A 26020-nucleotide genomic window follows, 5' to 3' on the forward strand; every position below is an offset into this window, starting at 1 on the left:
TAGGAGTCTTATGGTTTGGTTTCACACCTTATATTCAAGTCTTTCATCCATTTTGGGTTAATTTTTATGTACTGTGTAAGACCATGGTCTTTGTTGTTGCTCTGCTTCCCAGGTGGTTCAGTGGTAAACAATGCATCTGCCAGTGCAGGAAATGTGGGTTCAATCCCTTGGTCAGGAAGGTCCTCTGGAGAAAAAATAAGGCAACCCACTCTAGTATTCTTGCCAGGAGAACCCCATGGACAGAGGAGCCTGGTGGGCCACGGTCCAGGGGTTCACAAATAGTTGGACAGAACAACAAAAACAAAGATAACGGTCTAGTTTCATTTTTTATGTGTGTTCTATTTTCCCAGCTCAATATATTAAAGAGACTGTCTTTTCCTCGTTGTATATTCATAGCTCCTTTGTCATATGTTACTTGACTGTATATGTGTGTATTTATTGTTGGGCTCTATATTCCGTTTCATTGCTCTATGTATGTTTTTAATGCCAATACCATGCCATTTTTGTTGCTATAGCTTTGAGTATAGTTTGAAATCAGGGAGCATGATTCCTCTAGGCTTGTTCTTCTTTCTCAAGGTGCTTGGCTATTTAGGGGTTTTCGTGGTTCCATATAAATCTCTAAATTGTTTGTTTTAGTATTGTGAAAATGTCTTTGGAATTTTGATAGAGATAGCAATCTGTAGATTGCTTTGGGTAGTACGGACATTATAACAATACTAATTCTTCCAATCCAAGAGCACAGGCTATCTTTCTATTTCTTTGTGTCTCATTTATTGAATAATTTATTTTATCAGTGTCATAGTTTTCAGCATACAGGTCCTTTCACCTCCTTGACTAAATGTGCTTCTAGGAATTTTATTCTTTCTGATGCAATTGTAAATGAGGTTGCTTTCTTAATTTCTCTTTCTGATATTCCATTATAATTTATAGACATATGTATCCACAGAGAGTTGGTTCCAGGACCCCAGCACAATACCAAAATCCACAGATGCACAAGTCACTTACATGAAATGGCATAATATTTGCATATAATCTGTGAACATCCTTGCATATACTCTATGTCATCTCTAAATTGCTCATAATACAAATCTAGTGTAAATGGTAGTAAATAGCTGCTAGTATTGGGAAAATTCAAGTTTTGGTTTTTGGAAATTTCTGGAATTTTTTTTTCCAGATACTTTTGATCCATGGTTGATTGAATCTACAGATGTAGACCCCATGGATAAGGAGGGCTAAATGTATGTTGATCTTGTATCCTGCAACTTTACTGAATTTATCTATTGGTTCTAACAGTTTTTTGGTGAAGTTCTTAAGGTTTTCTATAGGCAGTCTCATGTAATCTATAACTCATTTCAGTTTTACTTTTTTTTTTCCAATTTGGATGACTATTTCTTTTTCTTGCTTAATTGCTGTGGTGAGAACTTATAGTACTATATTGATAAAAGTGACAAGAGTGGTCATCTTGTCTTGTTCCTGATCTCAGAGGGAAAGCTTTTAACTTTTCATCAAGTATGATGTTAGCTGTGGGTTTGTCATATATACAACCTTTATTATGTTGAGGTCCGTTCCCTCTATACCTGTTTTGATAAGAGTTTAGAGATTGTTATAAAACCAAAACATAACACACACATTTTTGTGGCACTACACAGTATTTAGAAAGTCCTGTTCTTCCCCACCTACCTCCTTCCTAACCACCCCTCTAAAGGACGTGAAGTTGCTGACCAGATTGAAGTGAGTCCAAGATACTCATTGGGCTGTATTTTCACAAATGAACAGGGTCGCTATATTAACAGCCTTCCCAGGTGGCACTAGTGGTAAAGAACCTACCTGCCAATGCTGGAGACGTTAGAGACTTAGGTTCAATCCCTGGCTCTGGAAGATCCCCTGGAAAAGGGCATGATGACTCACTCCAGTATTCTTGCCCGGAGAATTCCATGGACAGAGGAGCGTGGCGGGCTGCAGTCCATAGAGTCTCAAAGTGTTGGACATAACTTAAGCATGGATGTTGAATCAAAATTCGACAATGTCTTTTCTGTATCTGTTGAGTTCATGATGTAATTTTTTATATATTTGGTTAAGGTGGTTGGTATTAATGAGACATTGAACCATGTCTGCATAAATGAATCCCAGGAATAAAGCCCATTTGATGTATTTGTACTAAGTTGCTTCAGTGGGGTCGACTTTTTGCAACTCCAAGGACTGTAGCTGGTCAGGCTCCTCTGTCTGTGGGATTGCCCAGGCAAAAATACTATAGTGGGTCACTATGCCCTCCTCTAGGGATCTTCCTGACCCAGGGATCAAATCCATGTCTTACATCTCCTGCATTGATGCAGGGGCTCCTTTGCCACTAGTGCCAGCTGGGAAGCCTGTGTATCTCATAACTAATTATTACAGTTAGTTTTATTACTTTTTTTTTTAACCTTAGTAATAGTTTAATAAATGGTCAGTCTCTTAGTTTTATTGTTATGTACCTTTACCTGTGAGGTTTTTTTTTACTGTCTTATGTTTTCTTGTTACTGGATAGTGCCTTTTCAGCTTAAAGAAGTTCCTTTAACATTTCTTTAAATGGGAGTTTAGAGGTGATAAATTCCTTTGGCTTTTGCTTGTCTGGAAGCCTCTTTATCTCCCTTCAATTCTAAGTGACAGCTTTGCCAAATAGAGTGTTCTTGGTTGTAAGATTTTTCCTTTCAGCAATTTGAACCTGTCATGTTACTCTCTTTCGGCCTGCAAAGTTTCTTCTTGAAAATCAGCTGATAGACTTATGGAACTTCCCTTGTATGTACAAAGTTTTTGTTTGTTTGTTTGTTTGTTTTCTCTCTCTCTTGCTTTTAATATTCTCTTTAACTTCTGACATTTTTATTATAATGTGTCTCTCTCCGGGTTTGTCTTATTTGTAACTCTCTTGCCTTCCTGGACCTAGATGTCTGTTTTCTTCCGTAGGTTAGGAATATTTTCAGTCATTATTGCTTGTATAAACTTTCTGTCCCTTTTCTCTCTGTGTGTCTTTTTTGTTATCCCTATCTTGTGTATATTGGTCTTTTGGATGGTGTCCCATAAACCCCTTAAGCTATCTTCACTCTTTGTCATTTTTTTTTCTTTATGCTGCTGTTACTGAAAGAATTCCACTATCTTGTCTTCAAGTTTGCTGTTTTTTTATTGTTGTTGTTGTTGTTTTCCTTCTGCTTGATCTAGTCTTCAGCTGAAGCCCTTTGTTACATTTTCTAGTTCAGTTATTGAATTCTTTAGCCCCGTGACTTTCATTTTGGTGCTTTCTGACATTTTCCATCTCCTTTTTGAACTTCTCACTGTATTCATGTTTTCTCTCAAGTTTGCTGAGCATTTTTATGAGCACTATTTTGAACTCTTTATCAGATAAATGACTTATCCCCATTTCTTTAAGGATTTTTAAAAACTCGATATTGTTCTTTCTTTTGAAACCCATTCCTTGGTTTCCTCATTTTGCTTTTCTCTCTGTGTTTCTTTGTATTGAACAAAATGGGGAACCTCTTCTAGGCTTGAAGGAGGGTCCTTATGTAAGCTGTGAACCTTATTGTTCAGCCCTGCCCTAGCTCTTGGTTATCTCTCAAATCTTTGTAATTGTTTAAACACCCTGATATATTCTTGATAAGTTCCAGATTTTGAGGTTGTACTAAGCCCTGTCATGTTCAAAGGTAGAGGTCTCAGTCAGCCCCTAGTTTTGGCTAAGTGGAAGCCAGACCCTCGGGGAGCAGCTTTAAAGTCCTATGGGACCACTGTCTTTGCTGGCCTCCAGACAGGTGATTTGGATGTGACAGTTCCACAAGTCAGGGCTCCAGAAGAGTGTGTATGCTCCTCTCTGTGAGATCCTGGCGAGCTGTGGCAAGGCCTGAGAGAGTGCAAAGATAGCATTCACTCCCCTGGCCTTCGCTCCCTAGAACTCCTGTGTAACCTCTTGAGGTATGGAAGCCCTGAAGCTTCCCTCACACTGAAACTCCAGCACAAGAATATAGGCCTATTTTAGTGGCAAGCTGGAGGTGTGTTTCAGTCTTCCGTGTCATGTCATGGGGGTGGTAGCCAGCCCAAACTGTCACTCCTGGGTGTTTCCGTCTCCTGGGGTGCAGAAGTGGAGGCCTCCAGAGCCAGGTACCCAAGGGGCATCTGCTCTATGAACTGCCTGCACCTGCAGGCTTCAGTGGGGCCCCAGGATGGGGGCACGTGGTGCTAGCAAGGAGAAGGAGCACAGAGATGGCAGATGCCAGTGCCTCTGCTTCTGGATAATGTCCAGAATGACCCCTGTGCCCTTGGCAGTTGTTTTAAGATTGGCTAATGCATCTCCTGCCTATGTGGTCTAGGTGGTTTTCAGACTGCTGGCTTTTCTCTGGGTCTTAGGCTTTCCAGGTGGCGCTAGTGGTAAAGAACCTGCCTGCCAATGCAAGAGACAAAAACGATGAGGGTTCAATCCCTGGGTTGGGAAGATCCCCTGGAGAAGGGCATGACAACCCACTCTGGTATTCTTGCCTGGAGAATCCCATGGACAGGGGAGCCTGGTTGGGTACAGCCCGTAGGGTCACAAAGAGTCGGACACGACTGAAGTGACTGAGTATAAGCAGGGTGACTCAGTCTGCATGAGGCGAAAGTTGCTCAGTCGTGTCCGACTCTTTGCAACCCCAAGGACTATACAGTCCATGGAATTCTCCAGGCCAAAATACCGGAGTGGGTAGCCTTTTCCTTCTCCAGGGGATCTTTCCAACCCAGGGATCCAACCCAGGTCTCCCGCATTGCAGGCAGATTCTCTACCAGCTGGACCACAAGGGAAGCCCATTTCTTTTAGCACTTGGTTCCATAATTCTAAATAATAAGTGTACACTGGTCTTCCTTGGTTTGCCAACTTTGGATAATAACGAGGAGCTACCTGCTTTGGTAGGTCAAACTGAGTCTGCATATGAGCACCTTAAGAGCAGGCTTCCTGTACCCCTCGCCTTTTGGGTCTCCTGAACCTAAATCCTACTGGTTTACAAAGTTGCTGTTTCTCTAGGCTCATTTCTCCAGGTCCCAAGAGTGTCTGTGTGGAGCACAGAGAAGCCCTATGTAGTGAGATCCCTCCTGGCCCTGGGTCATTGTGTCAGAGGCAGGGTTTTTGATAATACCGCATCTCTGCCTCTCCTTGTTATGTTGTTGTTTAGCCGCTCAGTCGTGTCCAACTCTTTGCAACCCCGTGGACCATAGCCCACCAGGCTCCTCTGTCCATGGGATTCTCCAGGCAAGAATACTGGAGTGGGTTGCCATTTCCTCCTCCAGATCTTCCTGATATAGGGATTGAACTCCGGTCTCCTGCATGGGCAGGTGGATTCTTTACCATTGAATCACCTGGGAAGTCCCTTCACTCTCCTATTGGTCTCATTATGGCCCTTGTATTTCTCTTTGTAGAAAAGTTGTTCTGCTAGTTTTTGGTTTTTTTTCAGAGGAAATTGATCCATACATGGCTATAGATTTGGCATGTCTGTGGAAGAGATGCGTTCAGGGTCTTCCTGCACTGCCATCTTGAATCACCTCCTGAATTGTAGTATAAGTTTAAAGAATGCTGTATGGAATTTATTTCTTCAATAAGTGTTTGTCATAAAAAAATCAGTCTGGTTTTCAGTTAATACATGAATGTAATTTTTGTAGGTTCTTTTAATATCTGTTTTTTTTTTTGTTTTGTTTATCTAATTGTCTAATGCTAATACTTTCCACCTACACACACAATTTTTATTGCTAGTTGAAATACTGTAAGTAATGCTTTGAAATGGATCAGTCTTTTTAAAAACCCCAATACCTTTCTGTTCTTGATTCACATATACTCCAGAGAAGTTTACTGTTTTGTATCCCAGCTTTGTACATATTTTCAGTTATAGTTTAGAGGCCACTTTTAAAAAAAAGTTTCTTGAGGGCATTATTCTAAGTGAATTAAGTCAGACAAAAAATTAAATATTGTGTGATCTCACTTATGTGGGGAAAATCTTAAGACAAAGCAAAGCAACAACAAAGCTAGTTATTTACTCTTAAATAGAAATAGCATTTATTCAGCATTTACTGGGATGCTTAATTCAAGTCTCAGATTTAGCTTGTGTAGTTCTTTATCTAATTTGAGTTAAATGACATTGATTTATTTTAACTTACTTTTTCATTCATTATTGCTTTTATTAAATTGCATATCTATTCCTTTAAGGTTCTCCTTTTAATTTCTGTTCTTGCTAGAGGCAGTAGGAAAGGGGACTGGCTGTGTGATGGCCTGAATAATTATTATCTCATCACACACCTTGAGTCTCTGTCCAGCCTACTGAACTGAAAATAATATTCAAAGCTGAAAACAAATTTGATGGCTAACTTCTGTACAATTATTTTTTCATGTAGAGGTTTGCCTAAGAGAATTTTAAAAAAATAAAATAAAAGATGAAAGTAAAATGGAAAATGAAGGCATAATATGCTTTTAAATGAATTGGTTACTCTTCGGCTTATTTAGACAGTGAAAATGATTTCTTATGTGTTAAAGGGTTTGGAGAAGAGCTAAAGATTAACAAGTGAAATTTCATTGTATGATAATTTATGTGATAATTCTTTATGAAATAATTTACTTAACAAATGTAATATGCTTATTTCACTACCTCTTTATTGAATACTTAGCATGTATTCGTAGTGCTGAAAATGAAGACATAGCCATGAAAGGTAACATTCATTACCCTCTGGAAATTTTCAGCCCTTACAAAGGTTTTATATTTTAGAGATCTTGTATTTTTTGTAGTTGGGGTGGTTGTTTTATTTATGCTATTTCCTTCAATACACACTTAATCTTATTATTCCCACCTTTATGTAAATAACCCTATGTTTTCTCCTTTGTCCTCCACTTTGAGAACCTCAGCACTAATCATTTTAACCCTGTTTAACTTACTGGCTTCAGGAAGCCAGCACCTTTCCTGGCTCCCATCCCCCAAATTCTAACTACATGTTCATCTTCTCTACATGGGGGTCTGATAGTCATAGCAAAGTTGTCATGTTCCAATTGGCTTCTGTGATTTTCTGCGTCTCAGTGAATGACAACCCCATCCTTCCCCAAACCCTGCTCCACCCACAGCCTCCCACGTTTTGGCTGATAGCAACTCCATCTGAACAGTTGCTGAGGCCAAATGTTTTGGAGTCAGTCATTCTTCATTTCTCTTTTTTTCCCTCACATTCTCCAGCATGTGCAAAACCAGCGGAAAATCCCACCATGTCTACCTTCAAGATAGATCCCGCATATAGTACCTTCTCAGTGCTATCATTCTGGCCAAGCCATCTAACCTTTACCTTCATTACTGTAGCCTTCCTCGCTAGTCCTGCTAATTCTACCTTTTTCCCTCTTTGGTTTATTCTTAACCAAGTATTCCATTAAGTCAGATCCTTGCACAACTGTGGTCTGAGTATTGAAGTACCTGCTAAGGATGTAAGAAACCAATTTTTCACCGGTTACTCACCACCTCTCCCCTGCACCCATTTTGCTCAGCCACTCCAGCATCTTCTCTGTTCCTGGGTCACATTAGCCACTCTGCTGGCTCGGGGCCTTCATACCTGCTCTTCCCTCTGTCTGGAATTCCCTACAATCGGATCACTCTGGCCCGCTTCCTCAGATCTTTACTCAAAATCAGATTTGTAGTGACGGCTTAGCTGCACGTCCTGTTTAAAACTGTATTCTCCTCACAAGACTCCCTGGAATACTTTTTCCCCTTTCTTTTTACATTTCTCTCCATTGCCTCTATCTCTTTCATATGGTGTACATGTGTTACTTATTTATCTTGTTTTCTGTGCATTCCACATAGATTGCAGTGGATATTCCACGAGGGCACAGGTTGTTTGTTGTCTGAATCCTCAGAACCTGGCACCAGTGTGGCGCTGAGTAGTTATTTATTACACGAGTGAGTGAGTTCAGGAGGGAATGAAGGTCCTTTTCAGTCTGACCTTTGCTTCCTTCACCTCAACAGCCTCACACTCCAGCCCTGCTGACCAATTTGAAGCTGGTTATACATATTCTACTCTCCATTGTCTCAGAACCTTAAACATTTTCTCCCAGTTCTCAGACCTCTGTCTTCCACTTCTGTCACTCCCCATCCACTGTTTCTCACCTTACCTCAGGACCCCTGGACCTTCCAGATAACAATTTGTCGGATAAAACTTGATCTGACACTCTTCCTTGGCATCATGCCCTATAAACTGGTTCCCTCGAAGGGATAGTAGTCTTGGAGCAAGAGTTTATTTCCCTGTCCTGGGATTGAACCTAGACACCAGTCCACCAGGGGCTTAGACACTGGAAGCAGAATTCTCTGATTGTTACCCAGTTTGGAAGCAAAAATGTCACAAGGAGGTAAAAACTGCAAAACAGGTACACAGTTTACCATTAGAGACACACAGCACAATGGGAGAACACAGAGAAACAGCTTGTTTTATTTAAGTCAGAAGCAAGACAGAAGCACAAACCCAGAGAGTATGGGCATCCTCTCTAATGAGGAGAAGCACAGTAAGTCAGAAACTGGACTGAGATCCACACTCATAGAGAAGTGCAGGAGTCCTGAACGAGGAACACAGTTAAGAGGTGACTTAAGTCAGTTATATAGGACAGTCCTTCTGGGTCTTGGTTTACCTTTGACTAGTTATCTTGTTTCTTTCTTCACTCACGGGTCCTAAGACCCTCCCCAACGTGCATGTGCATTTTTGTGCTAAAATGGATCCCATCTCACCTGTGGGTGCATGTCCACACTTATTATGGACCCCCTCCCTTTTTGACCCTCTAGGAGCCTTCTTGCACATGTGCAGAAGTGAAGTCTTCCTTGAACTCAGTAGTGGGCACCTTATCTCTTTACTTCAGCAGAGCTCAGCTTAAGCCACTAGCTTTGTCCTCAGAGTGTCTGGGTGAGAACAAAGCTTCAATATTACTCCACTAAACAACCACCACTGTCCATATTAGGAGTCCGGCTATCTCCCACATCACCACTCTGGGTTAGGAGTAGTTTCTGGGGATTCTCCAAGTGTCCCCCTGTATTTCTGTCAGCAACACACCAGCATTGTTTTTAAAACTTGGTGATTTATAAATGAAATGTACTTTAGAGATACCTGAGAGTCATAAAATGAGGCACAATAGAATCCTTTTTACAATGAAAGAGCATTGGGAACTAATAGAGTGAAATAATCTTATTTGAAAACACTGAGGAGCAGTTTCCAATAATTAACTTCTCTGTCATATTAGTAAGAATGTTCAGCTGTAATTATAGAGGGTATACATTTGAAAAATCAGATTACTGCAATTAAAAAAGCATAACAAAATAACTCATGGCTCCATTTTGAATACATTGTTCTGTTTAGTTCCCCTCAGGGTAGTATTGGTTAATGAAAAACAGCAGTGACCTTTACAGACACAGACTCTATTTTAAAATAATCAGGCTTATTTGGCAAAGAGATTAATTGAATTAGAAATTCTGACATAACAAAGATGCAGATATTTTGTGCCACTTTGCTTTAAGTCCCAGGAGTCGAAACTGATGTGAAAATGTTGTGGGTGTGGACAAACGGAAGGATATGAAAAGAATTTTACTCTTAATATATGAAATTGTGCAAATGGCAAGCTCTCGTGGAGCCACAGTTTGTAATAAATGATTTAAAGGCATTAGCAAAGGAAACACACCTAACATGTAGTTTATGGATTTCATTGAGAGCTGAGCCATCAGCATTGTCTTATTGCCTGCTGGCGCTTACAGTTCTTCAACTTACGCATCCTTCCCACTTTAAAAATTGTTGAAGTGATTATTAATTTTCAATATCAAATGACAAAGACAAAGTAAGAATCATGTAAATGTGCTCATATTTTATGGTAGTTGGATTTACATTTAGAATAAGTGCCTAATAGAGCCACAAGTGTGCTGACATGATGTTCTAATTTTAAAGACCATTTCTTCTTTAGGGTAATAACTATTAAAATAAGAAATTTAATTTTTGCAGTATGTTTAAATATCTGATGACCAATGAGATTGAATATCATAATGTTGACCTTTTCTTCTGTCGTATGCATTGACTGTAGTATAGATAAAGCATCCCCAAGTGTTCCAACAGACAATCTGAAAAATGCACAAGGATTTCCTTACCAGATTCCACTGCTGGTGTTGCTAGTCAGGGTTCATCTTCTGCACGTGGTGATGGCCACAGACACACAGACACACCCTATGGCATGGTTAGTTCAGTGTCATACACGCAACCCACCTTCATTTGGTGGTTATGTACTGGCCTAAGACCCGACACCGCTTTGTAGACAGCTTTCAGAAAGATGAAGAGAACATGGGAAAAGATACAGTTGTTAAAGTTATCGACCGACGAAGGAGTATCACGTTTACTTGTATTTCATACCCAGATCTCACCGGGGAATCAGTGACACAGTCGTACCGTGACATGGGGGCTGAGAAAGTCACCTTTGGCTAAAGAGTAGCTTTTTACACCCAACTCTATACCAGGGAAGGGGGAAAAAATAATGTTGATAGACAGAAAGCCACTTCTACCTCAGCCCATGTGTGTCTGATGGAAAGACTCGTAAGAGTCCATTATTTCAAAGACTCAGCGTTTAGTCCTCTCTGCTGCATCTCTGACAGTTGGTGTGAAGTATTGTTGTTGTCGGACATGACTGAGCGACTGAACTGAACTGATTGTTGTCGTTATTTTAGTCGCCAAGACGTGTCCAACTCTTTTATGACCCCATAGATTGTAGCTCGCCAGGCTCCTCTGTCCATGGTGTTTCCCAGACAAGAATGCCATTTCCTTCTTTAGGGGATCTTCCTAACCCAGGGATCAAACTTGCATCTCCTCCATTGGCAGGCAGATGTTTCACCACCGAGTCACCTGGGAAGCCCAGTGGGAAGTATACCCATTTTGAAAGGATTCAGTTATTGGAAAATCTTTGTAATATATTGGTCACATGATAAATTTATGTTAAATTTTGTCCATCCTTAAAATGTGGCCATACCTAGTACTCACTTCTTAGGATTTGTTATGATTAAGAGAGTGTCATAATTTTCCTCTTTGATTTAGTGGTCTTACACTTTTGTTAATACAATACAAGCTTGCCTACTGAGTTTGGAGCGCTGTCAACCCAAGTTCCTTTGAGCTGTGACCCACAAGTCTTTCATATGAATTCTGCCCCACACAGTGACCCTATAACTTTTCTGTGTTTACCAGATGCTTGATTCTTCCAGCTAACATTTTTACCCCTGACCTCCACCTCTGCTGCCAAAGCAGTTCTGACATTTTCAGCAGCTGTTTCCTTACCTTTGGGAGAGGTATTTATTCACCATAAATAAGTGAGCTGTCAAGAGTGGCTGGGGCTGCATGTCATTAATTTTCCATATCTAACTAATGTTATTTCCATTGTTTGATATAGTTCTTCCAGTTTTCATAATCATTCTTCAATGTGATTTTTATCTATAGGCCTCGTTAAGTCATATAAAGAATACATGTAATATTTATATTATTTTTATTTATATATTATATGGTGATGGTAGTTTAGTTACTAAGTCATGTTTGACTCTTTGCAACCCGCTGTAACCTGCCAGGCTCCACTGTGTATGGGATTTCCCAGGCAAGAATACTGGAGTGGGTTGCCATTTCCTCCTCCAGGCAATCTTCCTGACCAACAGATCGAACCCACGTTTTCTGCATTGGCAGGTGGATACTTTACCACTGAGTCACCTGGGAAGCCCATAATATATTACACATAAATAATATTACTTACATAATAATAAATTAACAAATTAAAATAGCTAAATAATGTAAATTTTATTTTTATTTACTTTCAAAAATATTGATTTGTTTATTTGGCTGCACTGGGTCTTTTCCGTGGCATGTGGGGACCTAGTTCCCCAACCAAGGATTGAATCCCAGCTCCCTGCATTCCCCTGGACTACCAGGGAAGTCCCAAAGGTTGTTTTTATGTTTGTTCTTGTTGTTCTGTTTTTACAGTCTTAAAAAGTGAAATCTATTTTATTCTTATGATTGTGCAAACGGTTCATGATTATTGCAATAAAAATACTGAGGGTGAGGAAAAGGAAGTAGAAGTTACCTAAAATCTCAATACCTACAAAAAAGTATTTTTAGTATTTTGACTGCCAATCTTTTGTAAATTGCATCAATACACATATACAGGTACCACATTCATGGTGATACAATTAGGATAATTTTATATACATCATTTTTATCAATGACTTTTTTTTCTTGTTGATGACATTTTTGCTATTGTTGATGATGAGAAAGTTAATTTAAATCTCTTGTTGGTTAGGTAGATTCCAGTTACTATTCTGCCATATATAATACTGCAATAAATCTTTCTGTACAATCTATCCTCTGAGTGCCTTTTTGTCAATGGGACTGACGCTTATTTGGAATTAGAGTCTACTGCTAGTTTTAATTTCACCTCTCATTCATTCTGGTAGTTTTCTAGGAACATGCAGATCAGATCCCACATTCTTTTTTCACAATAAATGCATTTTATGAAGAGAGTTTGGGCACTATCTTTTTGCTGGGATGTGTACATTTTCCTTCTATATATTTAATTCAACTTAATGCCTGGTAAATGGATGTAAAAGAGAGCTTTCCATTGGTGATCTCACTTCACATTGAAATTTGCATGTTAGAGTTTTGTAGAAATGTTTTTTTAAGTACCATGAAACTTATTCCATATGACACAGTCTTGTACAGAAAATTTTTTCTTCAAAGGCTTATTTCAATTTAAGTACTCTGATATTTCAAGACCTATTAAAACAGCATGTCAGATCAAAGAAAATGTCATTAGTTAGATAACTAGCTTTTAGTAAATCTGTATTCATTCCAATTGCCTATTGAAAATGCTTTCAAACTTATGATTAGCAATTTATGTCATCATCTTATAGTTTATTTTATGGTTTCCAATTTATTTTATGAGTTTGTTATCTCCTTATTTTGTAGTTTACAGAACATTATTTCTATGTACCAAAAAAAAAAACAAAAAACCTATATATGACATTCCTCTTCACTCCTGCATACTTTGTTTTGGCCTCATTTTTCAAGTGTTAGTGAGAACATAATAAGGTGTGTTCTGGAAAGGAGAGTGGTGCTGAGTTCATCATCCACATTTTGCCTTTCCTGGCTTCATCTATTTGTCTGTATTGAATGCCTAGACTACTGTACTTGGGAAGATGTTAGGACCATAATGGTGAGTAAAAGAGATATATTCCATCTTATGGAACTTGCAGTTCAGTGAGGGTATAAGTATTAAAGAGGTACATTTACAAACAAATTTAAGGTTACACCTGAGATGAGTGGAGGCAGAGGTATAGTGAGTGACCTGGCCTAAGAGATTCCTTGGCTGCATTGATCAAGGGGAAGTTTCCAGAAAGATTTCCCTGAGAGAAGGTTGAGCTGAGAGATCTCTGATGAGGGAAGAACATGTGAAAAGGGCTGCAATAAGAAACAGTGCGTCACAGTTGACTAAGTCTAAGAGTGCCAGGATAGGAGTTTTGGTCTTTATTTTAACAAAAGTAAAGTGTCAGTGTTCAGTGGAGTGATGTGATATGACATGCATTTAGAAGGAATCTGTGTAGTTGAAATTTGGAGAAAACATATAGAAAGCAAAAGGAAGTGTAGGTTCCCAGTTATAGGCTTTTACAAGAGTACAATTGCAAGAAAATGATAATTTATATTAAGGTGGTTCTGGCCATAGGTATGAAGAGAAGTAGATATATTTTACAGATATTAGGTGGAAAGAATTGGAAGGGTTTGGTGACTCATGTATTCAGTATTTATAGATATAGGGATGGAAAGCACCTAAGATGATGCCCAAGTCTTTGGCTAACCAAACACAATGAAATTTGGTGCCACTTTCTCAGATGTGAAAGGCTGAGAAGACCTATTTTGGTGGGAAATGGTGCAGGTTTGGTTTGGAGCAAAAGAAATCATTCATCCAGATAATGTTATATTCTGGAATCACAAAGAATAATATACTAGGTGGTTGTTGTTATTCAGTTGCTAAGTCATGTCTAACTCTTTGTAACCTTGTGGACTACAGCACACCAGGCTTTCCTGTGCTTAATTTTTTCCAGAGTTTGCTCAAGTTCATGTCCATTGAGTCGATGATGCCATCCAACAATCTCATCTTCTGTCATCCTCTTCTCCTCCTGCCCTCAGTCTTTTCCAGCATTAGGATCTTTTCCAATGAGTCAGTTCTTCACATCAGGTGGCCAAAGTATTGAAGCTTCAGTATCAACCCTTCCAATGAATATTCAGGGTTGATTTCCTTTAGGATTGACTGGTTTGATCTTGCAGTCTAAGGGACTCTCAAGAGTCTCTCCCAGCACCACAGTTTGAAAGCATCAATTCTTCAGCACTCAGCCTTTTTATGGTCTAACTTTCACATCCATACATGACTATTGGAAAAACCACAGGTTTGCCTATATGGACCTTTGTCAGAAAAGTGATGTCTCTGCTTTTTAATTTGCTGTCTAGTTTTCATAGCTTTACTTCCAAGCAGCAAGTAAATATACTAGGTATTTTCTTTGAATAGTCTTCTAAATTTTGCAGTTCTTTTTTAAACAAGGAATTTTAAAGAGTTTATTGCTCTTTGTGTTTGTTTAACATATTACCCAAAATAAAATGATTCAAAGATTTAAAAATACACACTCTTTTTTTGGGATTCCTCGAATACTTTATCACTATAGTGAGTGGGCTTAGTTCTGTTTGTAGTTTTTTTGTTTGCATTTTTTGGGCAATGTACTATAGCTATTTTCATCTTTTCCTGAGTAGAGTATGTTGCTGGGAATGACTAGTATTTGAATCAGCTGTGCACCAAATGATGTAGATAGGGATGAAGTATAAGCAGTGAAAAATTATAACTTGTTGGACATTAGAATACATGATGTTCTTTGCAGAATATAAACACTTTTTAGAATCAAAAATAATAGTACTTTTAAGACACATTTAAGGACAATTACTCCTTGTTCTGCATAATGTTTTATGCTAACCTCAGTCATAGGTTTTCTGTTTTTTTTGGTGGTATATTAAATATTTTATTAAATATTAATACAAATCTAAATATTAATGTGCTCTACAATCTGAAAGTGTTAGTCGATCCAGTAATGTCCAACTCTTTGTGACCCATGGACTGTAGCCCACCAGTCTCCTCTGTACCTGGGATTTCTCAGGAATGAATACTGGGGTGGGTTGCCATTCCCTTCTCCAGGGATCTTTCCTGATCCAGGGATCAAACCTGGGTCTCCTGCTTCGCAAGTGAATTATTTACTGTCTGAGTCACCCCTTCAACCTGAGTTACTGACTTTATTCTGATTATTTCTACTGTTGAATTTGTACTGCCAAAATATTGTTTAAAAATAATAAAATCCTAGAGGTAATTGAAGGCGCTTAAGTGACTTTTCAATGGAGTATTGATTAGCAAATGATTTGAAGTTTTTCTCCCCTGGTATTTTCACTCTTTAAATAAGAGCCCATGGTCTTTTCTTTGGATTAGTGTGAGACCGAAAACAAAATCAAAAAGAGTTTTTTCCCTGAAATAGAAATGAATATTGCCAAAAAGAAAATTAAATCAATATAAAGGTTTTTTTCCTAATTTTAATTTTGATGTTAACATATTGTCTCTATTTTATTGTCTTTTTATGTTAACAACATTTAAATATTTTCAACTTTTATCAAAATCTGAAAATGAATGTTCTTTTCACTTGAAAAAATCTAACGTCTTATCTTTCTTTTCATAGGTCTCATATCTTTTGGGTGAACAGAAGTCTACCTTTATGGGGCTTACAGGTTATGTACAACTTTGTTTTATTCCTATATGTCTAGTTGTATTCATATTTTATAGGACAATATTACTGGGGAGAACATTATTGGTATTAAAAATTGAGATTAAAAATAAACAATTAAAAATTGTTTATTAGTTAATTAACCTTAATCTTGAAGTTTTTATTTCTTTATGTTAACCTGAGCCTTACATTCTACTTGTTAAGAACTTCCTCATGATCAGGATTAGACTTCAGAAAGCTTAAGTAAAACAATGTTTGAAGTCACAACAAGTTCTCCAAACTAATTTATGTGTTCCTAAATTCTTAGGTTACATCCATGTTTGAAAAAGTAGTCAAAAGCTCTTAACCATGTGTGACTTTTTACCTTATGTTCTCAATATCAGGGGCATGGCAGCATCTTGATGAATAATTGTTAAATGAATAAACAAATGAACCAATGACTCTTATTACCAATGGGAAGAGCTTGGTCCCTTAGTAGATAATTTTGCAAATAAAACAAAAAGTATGCCCTGGCACTAAAAGGGTCCGGAAGAAGGAGTAAGGGAATGTGAAGAGAACAGTGCTTCTGAATCACATATTCGGTGTGTTTCCTGGAGTCCTGTGTGTTGTTCTTTGTTCTTTTTCCTGTTGAATTTCATGCCTAGCAAAATTTTTACAACTTTACATTTCCTCTACTCCTGTCTCTTTCCTTCAGATGCTTTTTAGTTTCTGTTAATTTTCAAAAGCAAAAAATTATTCAAAGAGTCGAGTCCCTAAGATTAAAAGCATTGGAGATTAGAGACAGCTGAGTCTGGAAGGAATGGAAAGACTCTAAGACTCACTGTTTATAAACAAACATTAAAATACTTTAAAATTAAATGTTTGGTTTGTCATTTAACATCAGGGTGATTCTGAGATCTGTACATTTTATAAGCAACTATGAATTATTTTGATTATGTATTCATTGTGTTTATTACTATGAAATCATGCTTTTGCTGTGTTTGCATATTTCCTATTTTATAAGTTGTGTTTTATGTTTTATTTTAGTTAATCTCATAGCAGTGCCATCAACTTACAAATAACTCTTTTCAAATATTTCAGTTTCACCAAAAATGCAGTTTTATAATCTCTAAGTTAGATTTCTATATTATCCATTAGTGAGGTGCACACTTGTAAAGTAAGTTAGCATTTTTCTGAATAATTATATATGGCCTTGAAATATATTTTGATCATTCAAATTGTTTTTACTTAATAGTGATATCTTTAAATAAGAACGCTCATTTTTCAATAGGATTTCGAGTAATTCATCCTGAAAATGGTTTCAAGGTCACCTAACAAGGTCTACCTTTAGAATGGCACACATGAGTTAGAAAATTTGTGGGGAAAATCTAAAAAGTTCAACATTTCTATTTTAATAATGTCTGACTACTGTATGCACTTCCAGACTTATTTTACTTATATTGTCATGCCTTCATATGCTTTTAAATTATCCTTATGTTTTAATATTCACCTATATCAAAATTTTCATTAAAACAGGAATCAGAATCTAAAACTCTAGGGTATCTGCTTTTCTCAGACAGGTTGACTTAACCCTCACAAATCTATGAACAAATATATTTGTTATAGTTCATGTTGATGCTTGCTTAGTATTCCTCTCTCCCAAAGTGTTTAGAGTCTTTGACACAAAATAATTGGGATGTCCTTTCTGTTGGAGCCACTGTTCTTTGGGAGTTGAGCTGAGGAAATTGTATGCGGAGTAGAAACGAGAGAAAGGCGGGAACTTGTCTAGGGTAGTGCAGGATGCCGGTGTCCACTGCAGAAGGGGGATTGGTTATGAAGTCTGCTCAGACGGAATCTGAAAGTATCTTGGACCATTTGCTTTAATGTTCAAGGATGTTCCTGTTAGCCTTTGTTTGAGGTGGATGATAGGATGCAAAGTATCCCTCAACTCCAAGCTTGTATTCTTTGATTTTCTGTGGGGAACTGCCATTTTTGACCGGTGAACTGAGAGGGAGGCCGTGTGGCTGGTCATGTGATTGCGTGTGTCAGAAATACACGCACACACAAACAAAATCTAGTCTTTACATATCATTCAAATTCCAGTCATCTGACTATTCTAATCCCACACGTACGTTTGTGGTAATAAATTTTAAAAGATTTACTGAGGAGAATTAGACATTATAGAAACAAAACCACAGTGCCCGGGACAGCCTGCTCCCTACCACCTGTATATAGAAGTTAAGAGAGTCAAATAGCACCTCTGTTGGTGAAACTCGGTCTCTGTTCACCGGAGTCAAATAGAAACTCAGAGACAGAATTTTTGGTGAAGTAGAAAAGAGTAGCTTCAATTGCTTTGCCAGGCAAAGGGGGCCACAGTGGGCTAATGCCTTGAAGACTGTGTGACCCATCTTGGAGTGAGGAGTTTTACAGTGTTCAAGAAGCAGGGTGTGATCAGCTCATGGACAATTCTTGGATTGGTTGCCATCAAGGTGAAGTTTCAAGCATGATCAACCTTCTGCTTTCAACCAGTCTAGGGTCTATTTTCTTGTGGTCAGCAGTTTTCATCTGGACAGGGAGTCTGCTTCCTGTAAAAACAATTTAGGGATATGTGTCACACTTTTATCTGTATCTTTCAGGGAACTGGGATTTCAGTGATACTGTATGTGCTAGAATTATAGTCTAAATTGTTACCAGTTCTTTAGCCCAACAGCTTTTCTTTGTTTCTGTATCTTCACATTTCCCAATCATTAACTATTGAGTCAGCATTTTACTTCAAAAGACAAGGACACAGGGCCTTGTATATGGTTTCAATCCCTATATCATATATGATATATATACACACTCATATATGCACATACATACATAGGCATATATTTATAAATTGATAATATATTCAGAATATATATATTTTGTTGCAAATTTCTCACTAAGGTATAATTTACATTTTAGGTTTTAGTGGCATTGATAAGTCTCTTTGAAACAATACTGCTTGGTTATCTCAGTTATAAGGTAAGTTGTTTTAATTAGAAATTTTCTGCTAGTGGAACACACTACTAGCATTTACCCAGTATTCATCTATTTATAATTCACACTCTGGGGCTAAAGCAAGATCTTCTTAAAACCCTTTAATTATTTTGGGCCTCTCCAGTATGTAAAAAAAAGTTGTGGTAATATAGTAATGTTTTCCTTGGTGACTTAAACACACTTCATTAATTCCTCTGGTCTAATTTACCCAGTATATGCATGCTTATATTAGGCAAGTGAATGGAATGGTTTGGCTTTTTATTGTTCCCAGCCTCTTCTCCTGATCTGTACAGAAAACACTGAGTCTGTTAGGAATTATGAAAATGAATTCCCTTCATTGTTGGCAAAGCTTTGCTTGGCTAACCCAATTTAACAAATGTTTATTGAGCTCTTCTTTGATGGAGAGGACCACACTGTGCATTGTTTTTTTTCTTTTCTCAATGAGTTTACAATCCAGAAATGGGGGTAGGCAGGAGAAGATTACACAGGCAATAAGAATAAAGGTGGAATAATAAGTACTTCCCATGAGATGCAAATAAATCTCCGTGGGGGTTCATCAGTTCAGTTCAGTCACTCAGTCGTGTCTGACTCTCTACGAACACATGGATTGCAGCAAACCAGGCTTCCCTGTCCATCACCAGCTCTCAGAGCTTACTCAAACTCATGTCCATCGAGTCAGTGATGAAAACCAGCCATCTCATCCTCGGACATCCCCTTCCCCTCCTGCCTTCAATCTTTCTCAGCATCAGGGTCTTTTTCAATGAGTCAACTCTTCGCATCAGGTGGCCAAAGTATTGGAGTTTCAGCTTCACCATCAGTCCTTCCAATGAATATTCAGGACTGATTTCCTTTAGGATGGACTGATTTCATCTCCTTGTAGTCCAAGGGACTTGGACTTGAGAAGGAGTCTTCTCCAACACCACAGTTCTAAAGCATCAATTCTTCGTCACTCAGCTTTCTTTATAGTCCAACTCTCACATCCATACATAACTACTGAACAAACCATAGCTTTGATTAGACGGACTTTTGTTGGCAAACTAATGTTTCTGCTTTTGAATATGCTGTCTAGGTTGGCCATCTTTTCTTCCAAGGAGAAAATGTCTTAATTTCATGGCTGCAGTCACCATCTGCAGTGATTTTTGTGCCCAAGAAAATAAAGTCACTGTTTCCATTGTTTCCCCATCTATTTGCCATGAAGTGATGGGACCGGATGCCATGATCTTAGTTTTCTGAATGTTGAGTTTTAAGCTGGCTTTTTAGTTCTTCTTCATTTTGCCATAAGGGTGGTTTCATCTGCATATCCGAGGTTATTGATACTTCTCCCAGCAATCTTGATTCCAGCTCGTGTTTCATCCAGCCTGGCATTTCGCATGATGTACTCTGCATATAAGTTAAATAAGCAGGGTGAAAATATACAGCCTTGATGTACTCCTTTCCTGATTTGGAACCAGTCTGTTATTCATGTCCAGTTCTAAGTATTGCTTCTTGACCTGCATACAGATTTCTCAGGAGATAGGTCAGGTAGTCTGGGACTCCCACCTCTTTTAGGAATTTTTCACAGCTTGTTGTGATCCACACAAAGGCTTTGGTGTAGTCAAGAAAGCAGAAATGGATGTTTTTCTGGAACTCTCTTGCTTTTTTGAAGATCCAATGGATGTTTGCAATTTGATCTCTGATTCCTCTTCCTTTGATCAATGCAAAGAAACAGATGAAAATATTAGAATGGGAAAGACTAGGAATCTCTTCAGGAAAATCCCTTCATTCTTTCTGGAGTTATTTCTCCACTGATCTCCAGTAGCATATTGGGCACCTACCAACCTGGTGAGTTCCTCTTTCAGTATCCTATCATTTTGCCTTTTCATATTTAGTATCTATTTAAGAAAATTAGAGAGACCAAGGGAACATTTCATGCAAAGCTGGGCTCGATAAAGGGCAAAAATGGTATGGACCTAACAGAAGCAAAAGATATTAAGAAGAGGTGGCAAGAATACACAGAAGAACTGTACAGAAAAGATCTTCACGACCCAGATAATCATAAAGGTGTGATCACTCACCTAGAGCCAGACATCCTGGAATGTGAAGTCAAGTGGGCCTTAGAAAGCATCACTATGGACAAAACTAGTGGAGGTGATTGAATTCCAGTTGAGCTTTTTCAAATCCTCAAAGATGAGGCTGTGAAAGTGCTGCACTCAATATGCCAGCAAATTTGGAAAACAGTAGTGGCCACAGGACTGGAAGAGGTCCGTTTTCATTCCAATCCCAAAGAAAGGCAATGCCAAAAAATGTTCAAACTACTCCACAACTGCACTCATCTCACACACTAGCCAAGTAATGCTCAAAATTCTCCAAGCCATGCTTCAACAGTTTACGAACCATGAACATCCATATATTCAAGCTAGATTTAGAAAAGGTGGAGGAACCAGAGAGAGAGGTCATATCTTGGGATGAAAAGACCTATTAAGCAGAGTCCTTGAACCAGTGATTTCACTGAAGTAAGATCATAATTTCACTAAAAAGAAAAAAAAAGTCAGAACAACAGGGAATTGTAGAATTACCAAAGGCATAAAATAAGAAATGTGCATATAATATTGGAAGAATGAATAAATGTTTAGGTTTGGGCAGCATATGGTGTGTTTGGGAAAATATTGTTGGGATAAGTTTGCTAGAGTATTGTGAGGGCCTTGTAGAGAAACCTAGAATGGGAAGTTGGCGCAGGACATTGAACATGAGAGGTCTATAATTGTAACTAAGTTTTAGGAGTATTAGTTTGGAACATCTGCACAACCAAAAGTCAAAGAGATATTCCACTGAAGTCCGTATGTTCTGCTAAGACACAATTGCAGTAGGAAAGGAAAAGTGGGAGTGAAGTTTTGGCCAGGTGAGAGGAATAAACTTTCAATGCAGGGAAAGTCATGAAAGTAGAAACTGAAGAAATCATCAACAGATTGGTTGAGATAGAACAGGAGAACAAAGTGTGAACTATCGGTTTAAGATTTCCTAAATCCAAATGACAGTACAAGACAGTAAAACCAAGAAAAATTACATCAAGGAAAAAAATCAGATTGGGTTCAAGATAGATGGAATAATGGAAATTGTTTGGGGAATGATGAATTTGAGGTATTTTTGGACAAATAGATGTGATATGCAGACAACTGAAAAGGAAGATCTGGGACTTGCAGAAGAGATTTAATTTGAGGTATTTTTGGACAAATAGATGTGATATGCAGACAACTGAAAAGGAAGATCTGGGACTTGCAGAAGAGATTTATTAAGCATTGGCAGTCATTTCCAGTGAAATGATGAAGGAAGTGTGCAAGTCCATTAAGGATGGGATAGTAACTGATAGAGAAGAGATGACCCATGTTAATGGAGATGCTTATGTTGTGGGTCTTGAAAGATTAGAGCAATGAGGGCGGACAGAGGAATAAGTGAGAAGGGTGGAAAGTCTTTCAAATGGTTGTCATAATGATCGCTGATTTCCAGTTCACAGCTATTTCATGTACTGTATCAACAAGCACACTCAAGGTTCTGTTTTGGGGGATTCTTATCTAGCATATAAATTTTTTTCTCACTTCATAACATAAAGTCTTAAAGGCAACATTCTGTTGACTACTTTTTAATCTTTAATTTAGAGCAAGAAATCTTTCCAAATTCACCTTTTTCCCTGTCTTCCTTTATGAAATTCTTATATGCTCCACCTAAAGAACATAATAGCAATGTCTAATCAGGTGAAATGGACGAATTAGAAAAAGTAGAAAGAAAACAGTGAGTGGTTTCCAAATAAACACAGATGCAGTGATTTATTGATTATGAGGAAAATAAAATACTAGGAATGACTAAGAAAAAAAAGTTAGATGAAAGATATGAATGATGGCAGGTTTATTAAGAAGCTTGAGAAAAGCCATTGGGTTTACAGTTTAGGAGATCATTTGTTATTCATCCTTAAGAGACCAGTTTCAATGGAGTACAATTGAGAGTAAAATTTTCAAATGAAGACTGTTGATTGATCAGTATAGGAGCTCACTAAAAGTAGTAGAATGAGGTGGAAGATTGCCTCGTGATGGTAAGAATCTGCATCATTTAAAATGAGGTGGTAGAAGGGCAGGAAAAATGATGGATGAAGCAAGATTTATAAAAAGTAGGAATAAGCTAGGTTAGGAAGTTGAGGATCACTAATTAAGTTTGGATGCATTCTGTTCTTTCTGAGAACACTGAAGATGGAAAATGGTGCCTGAAAGAATATTTTGAAGTTGGAGGAGATAAGCTGGAAAATTTTGCATATAGATAGCCACTCAACCCTAACTTACCTGGAAAGAACTAGCTTAGTGACAGAGAGTTTAGGAGATGTTGAAGAGGGCTCTTTAAATGATTTATTAGTGAATCTCCTCATCAAAATAGATGCTTCATAAATATGTTGTTGTCAAGTTGCTAAATTGTGTCAGACTCTTTTACAATCCCATGGGCTGTATCCATTAGGCTCCTCTGTCCATGGGATTTCCCAGGCAGAAATTCTGGAGCTAGTTGCCATTTCCTTCTCCAGGGGATCTTCCTGATCCAGGGATCATACCCATGTCTCCTGCATTGGCAGGCAGATTTCTTACTGCTGAACCACCAGGAAAGCCCATAAATATGTACTGATTGACAAATTTGGATTTTGGAAGTCTAGGAGAATGAAAACAATCAAGTAAATTGATATCCAAGGTGTTATCTTCTAAGGTCCTTAGTATGCATGTTATAAATGTTGAATGTAATATACAGAAAGTGAGGTACTGAAAAATAAGGATGTGGGTGTTTTTCTCTAATTTAACGAAATATTTTCCACAAGAGTATCTATAAATACATAAACTGGTCAAAATATTAATCTGCATTTGTGAATGTATTTGCTGCAAATTCTAATTAAAACTTCATGTGAAATTAACTTTGAGGCTTTAAATGCTAGTAGTCATTTAAAAAGCACAGACTCAAGATGGAGTTATAGTTTCCTCTTGTGATTTTATGGTGCTGACCTTTATAATCAATTAATTCCTGCCATTTATAACATGAGAGCAAAGATTATAAGACCTAGTAGGTAGGGCTAGATGATGTATATATAATATTTTCATTAACGTCTAGGTCATGCTGATTGGGTCTTGTGTGTTACAACACGAAGGCTAACAAGGGCTTATGTGACATGAGGAGGGTGGGTTGCTGTTAGTTACCCTCTTTTTGTTCATTGTTGTCTTCTAGTCATTAAGCCATGTCCAACTCTTTTGAGACCCCATGGACTGTAGTCCACCAGGCTCCTCTGTCCATGGAATTCTCCAGGCAAGAGTACTGGAGTGGGTTGCTATTTCCTCCTCCAGGGGAATCTTCACAGTCCAGGGATCAAACCTGAGTCTCCTGCATTGTGGGCGTATTCTTTACCATCTGAGCCACCAGGGAAGCCCTTTTCCTTTCATATATTCAGTCAAATTTGTGAACTCTTTTGACTCAATAAGCTGTTGGATACACTGTTGGAATGAATAAGTGATAACTATTTACAGCACATATATAAGGTAAATCCATATAGCAGAACTTCTAATGAAGTCCTTCTCTCAAATTAGGCTTTTAAGAAAAATTATAGACAGATATGAAGAAATGGATATTGCATTAGGAGTGAAATCCATTTCTAATATTGCTGTTTGATATTTCTAGTTCTGAATATAAAATCTACATACAACTTTCTCTTATTTGTTTATATCTATATGTATACACAGATAATGTATATATTTACATATACAACATATATGTTTATACACGCTATTTTAGACATTCTAAAATAAGCATGACTTAATCCTTAAAAGGTTTAAACTATCATGGAGGCTAAAGTTTTTTTAAAATCAAAAGACTTATTAGGTAGCAGCAAGTGAGCAAAAACTCTTTAAAGTGTATGTTAAAGTTCAGTTCAGTTCAGTTCAGTCGCTCAGTCGTGTCCAACTCTTTGTGACCCCATGAATCGCAGCATGCCAGGCCTCCCTGTCCATCACCAACTCCCAGAGTTTACTCAAACTCATGTCCATCGAGTCAGGGATGCCATCCAGCCATCTCATCCTCTGTTAAAGTTAGCAGATAATAATTTCAAAATCCCTGACATTCATTTCTTTTGTCCTCTGTCATACAGACAGCAGGTCTGAACTTCATCATTCTGTTCATGTTTGTCACAACTTGGCAAAATATCCATGAGGCTTGCCTGACAAGAAAATTCTTATTCCTCTGTCACATGAATACCGTCTGTGTCTTTATCAACTGTTTTCAAAAATATAACAGTACTCTACATACACATTCATTAAATCAAAAGGAGACAAAAATGCATAATTTCCAAACCTCTGATAATGAAAATTCACCACACCTGGAAAGCTTTGGTTAAATCTACAGTTCTTTTTTCTATACAGTAATCACTTTATAAAAAGCATCGGTTCTGAAATGCTAGCATCATGATGGGCTTATTTCTGGAAAAGAACAAAGAATTCATCCTAGGACTCCTAGATCCTGGTGATTCTGCTTATTATGCCACAGGAATGGCAAATCTAAGTGTCGTTGGGTTTACATTTAGATATACAAAGTAACGCTGCCATAGAGATACTCCATATTTTAAACTCACTAAAAGAAGGCTAAGTCTTCTGGATTAAATATTTTAGATATAGGTATTCTTAATATTAGAGAAGAAAGTGCTTTTTAAGAGTCTCTTATTCCCAATTTGGGCTAACAGCAAAAATTAGATTATCATAAGTCTTATACTTTTTAAAGTGCTTTTTTTTTTTAGAGTTACCTAGGTAATAGTTCTAAACTTGTACTTTCTTTTATGATAAAAATAAAAGCTTGGTACATTTTAGGAAATCATCTGTTTTCTTGAATTTTTATTGGTTGAGGAAAGTTGCATCCATACTAAATATAAAATAGATTAAATTTTATTTATATTTTACTGAATTATGTCAATAAGAAGAGGAACATGGAGAGTTCCACATGCTTAGAACAGTTAAAGCTACTTCTTAGAAACTATCTTTTTTCTGTAAGAAGTTACCTTTTGGAAGAAGACCAATGCCTTTCATCTCGTTCAGGAAAATATGATTAAGCGGAACAGGTATTTACCTTTATTTTGAAAGGTATGTGCCTGCCTTTTGGATCTTATTTCACACTTCTCTACATAGTGCCATCTCTAGATTTATGCTCTCTCTTTTTGCCATAATTGC

General features: G+C 37.7%; 1 protein-coding gene across 1 annotated transcript in view; it reads left to right on the forward strand.

Annotated features, from left to right (window-relative positions):
- Positions 1 to 26020, forward strand: part of KCNT2 (potassium sodium-activated channel subfamily T member 2) — a 422637-nt gene that overhangs the window by 123156 nt on the left and 273461 nt on the right. Inside the window, exons 4-5 of the mRNA XM_065936707.1 lie at positions 15765 to 15813; positions 18738 to 18797. Of these exons, the coding sequence (XP_065792779.1) occupies positions 15765 to 15813; positions 18738 to 18797 (109 nt within the window). The remainder of the gene's footprint in view (positions 1 to 15764; positions 15814 to 18737; positions 18798 to 26020) is intronic.

The sequence above is a fragment of the Muntiacus reevesi genome, chromosome 5, assembly GCF_963930625.1.
Source record: "Muntiacus reevesi chromosome 5, mMunRee1.1, whole genome shotgun sequence".
NCBI classification, from domain to species: domain Eukaryota; kingdom Metazoa; phylum Chordata; class Mammalia; order Artiodactyla; family Cervidae; genus Muntiacus; species Muntiacus reevesi.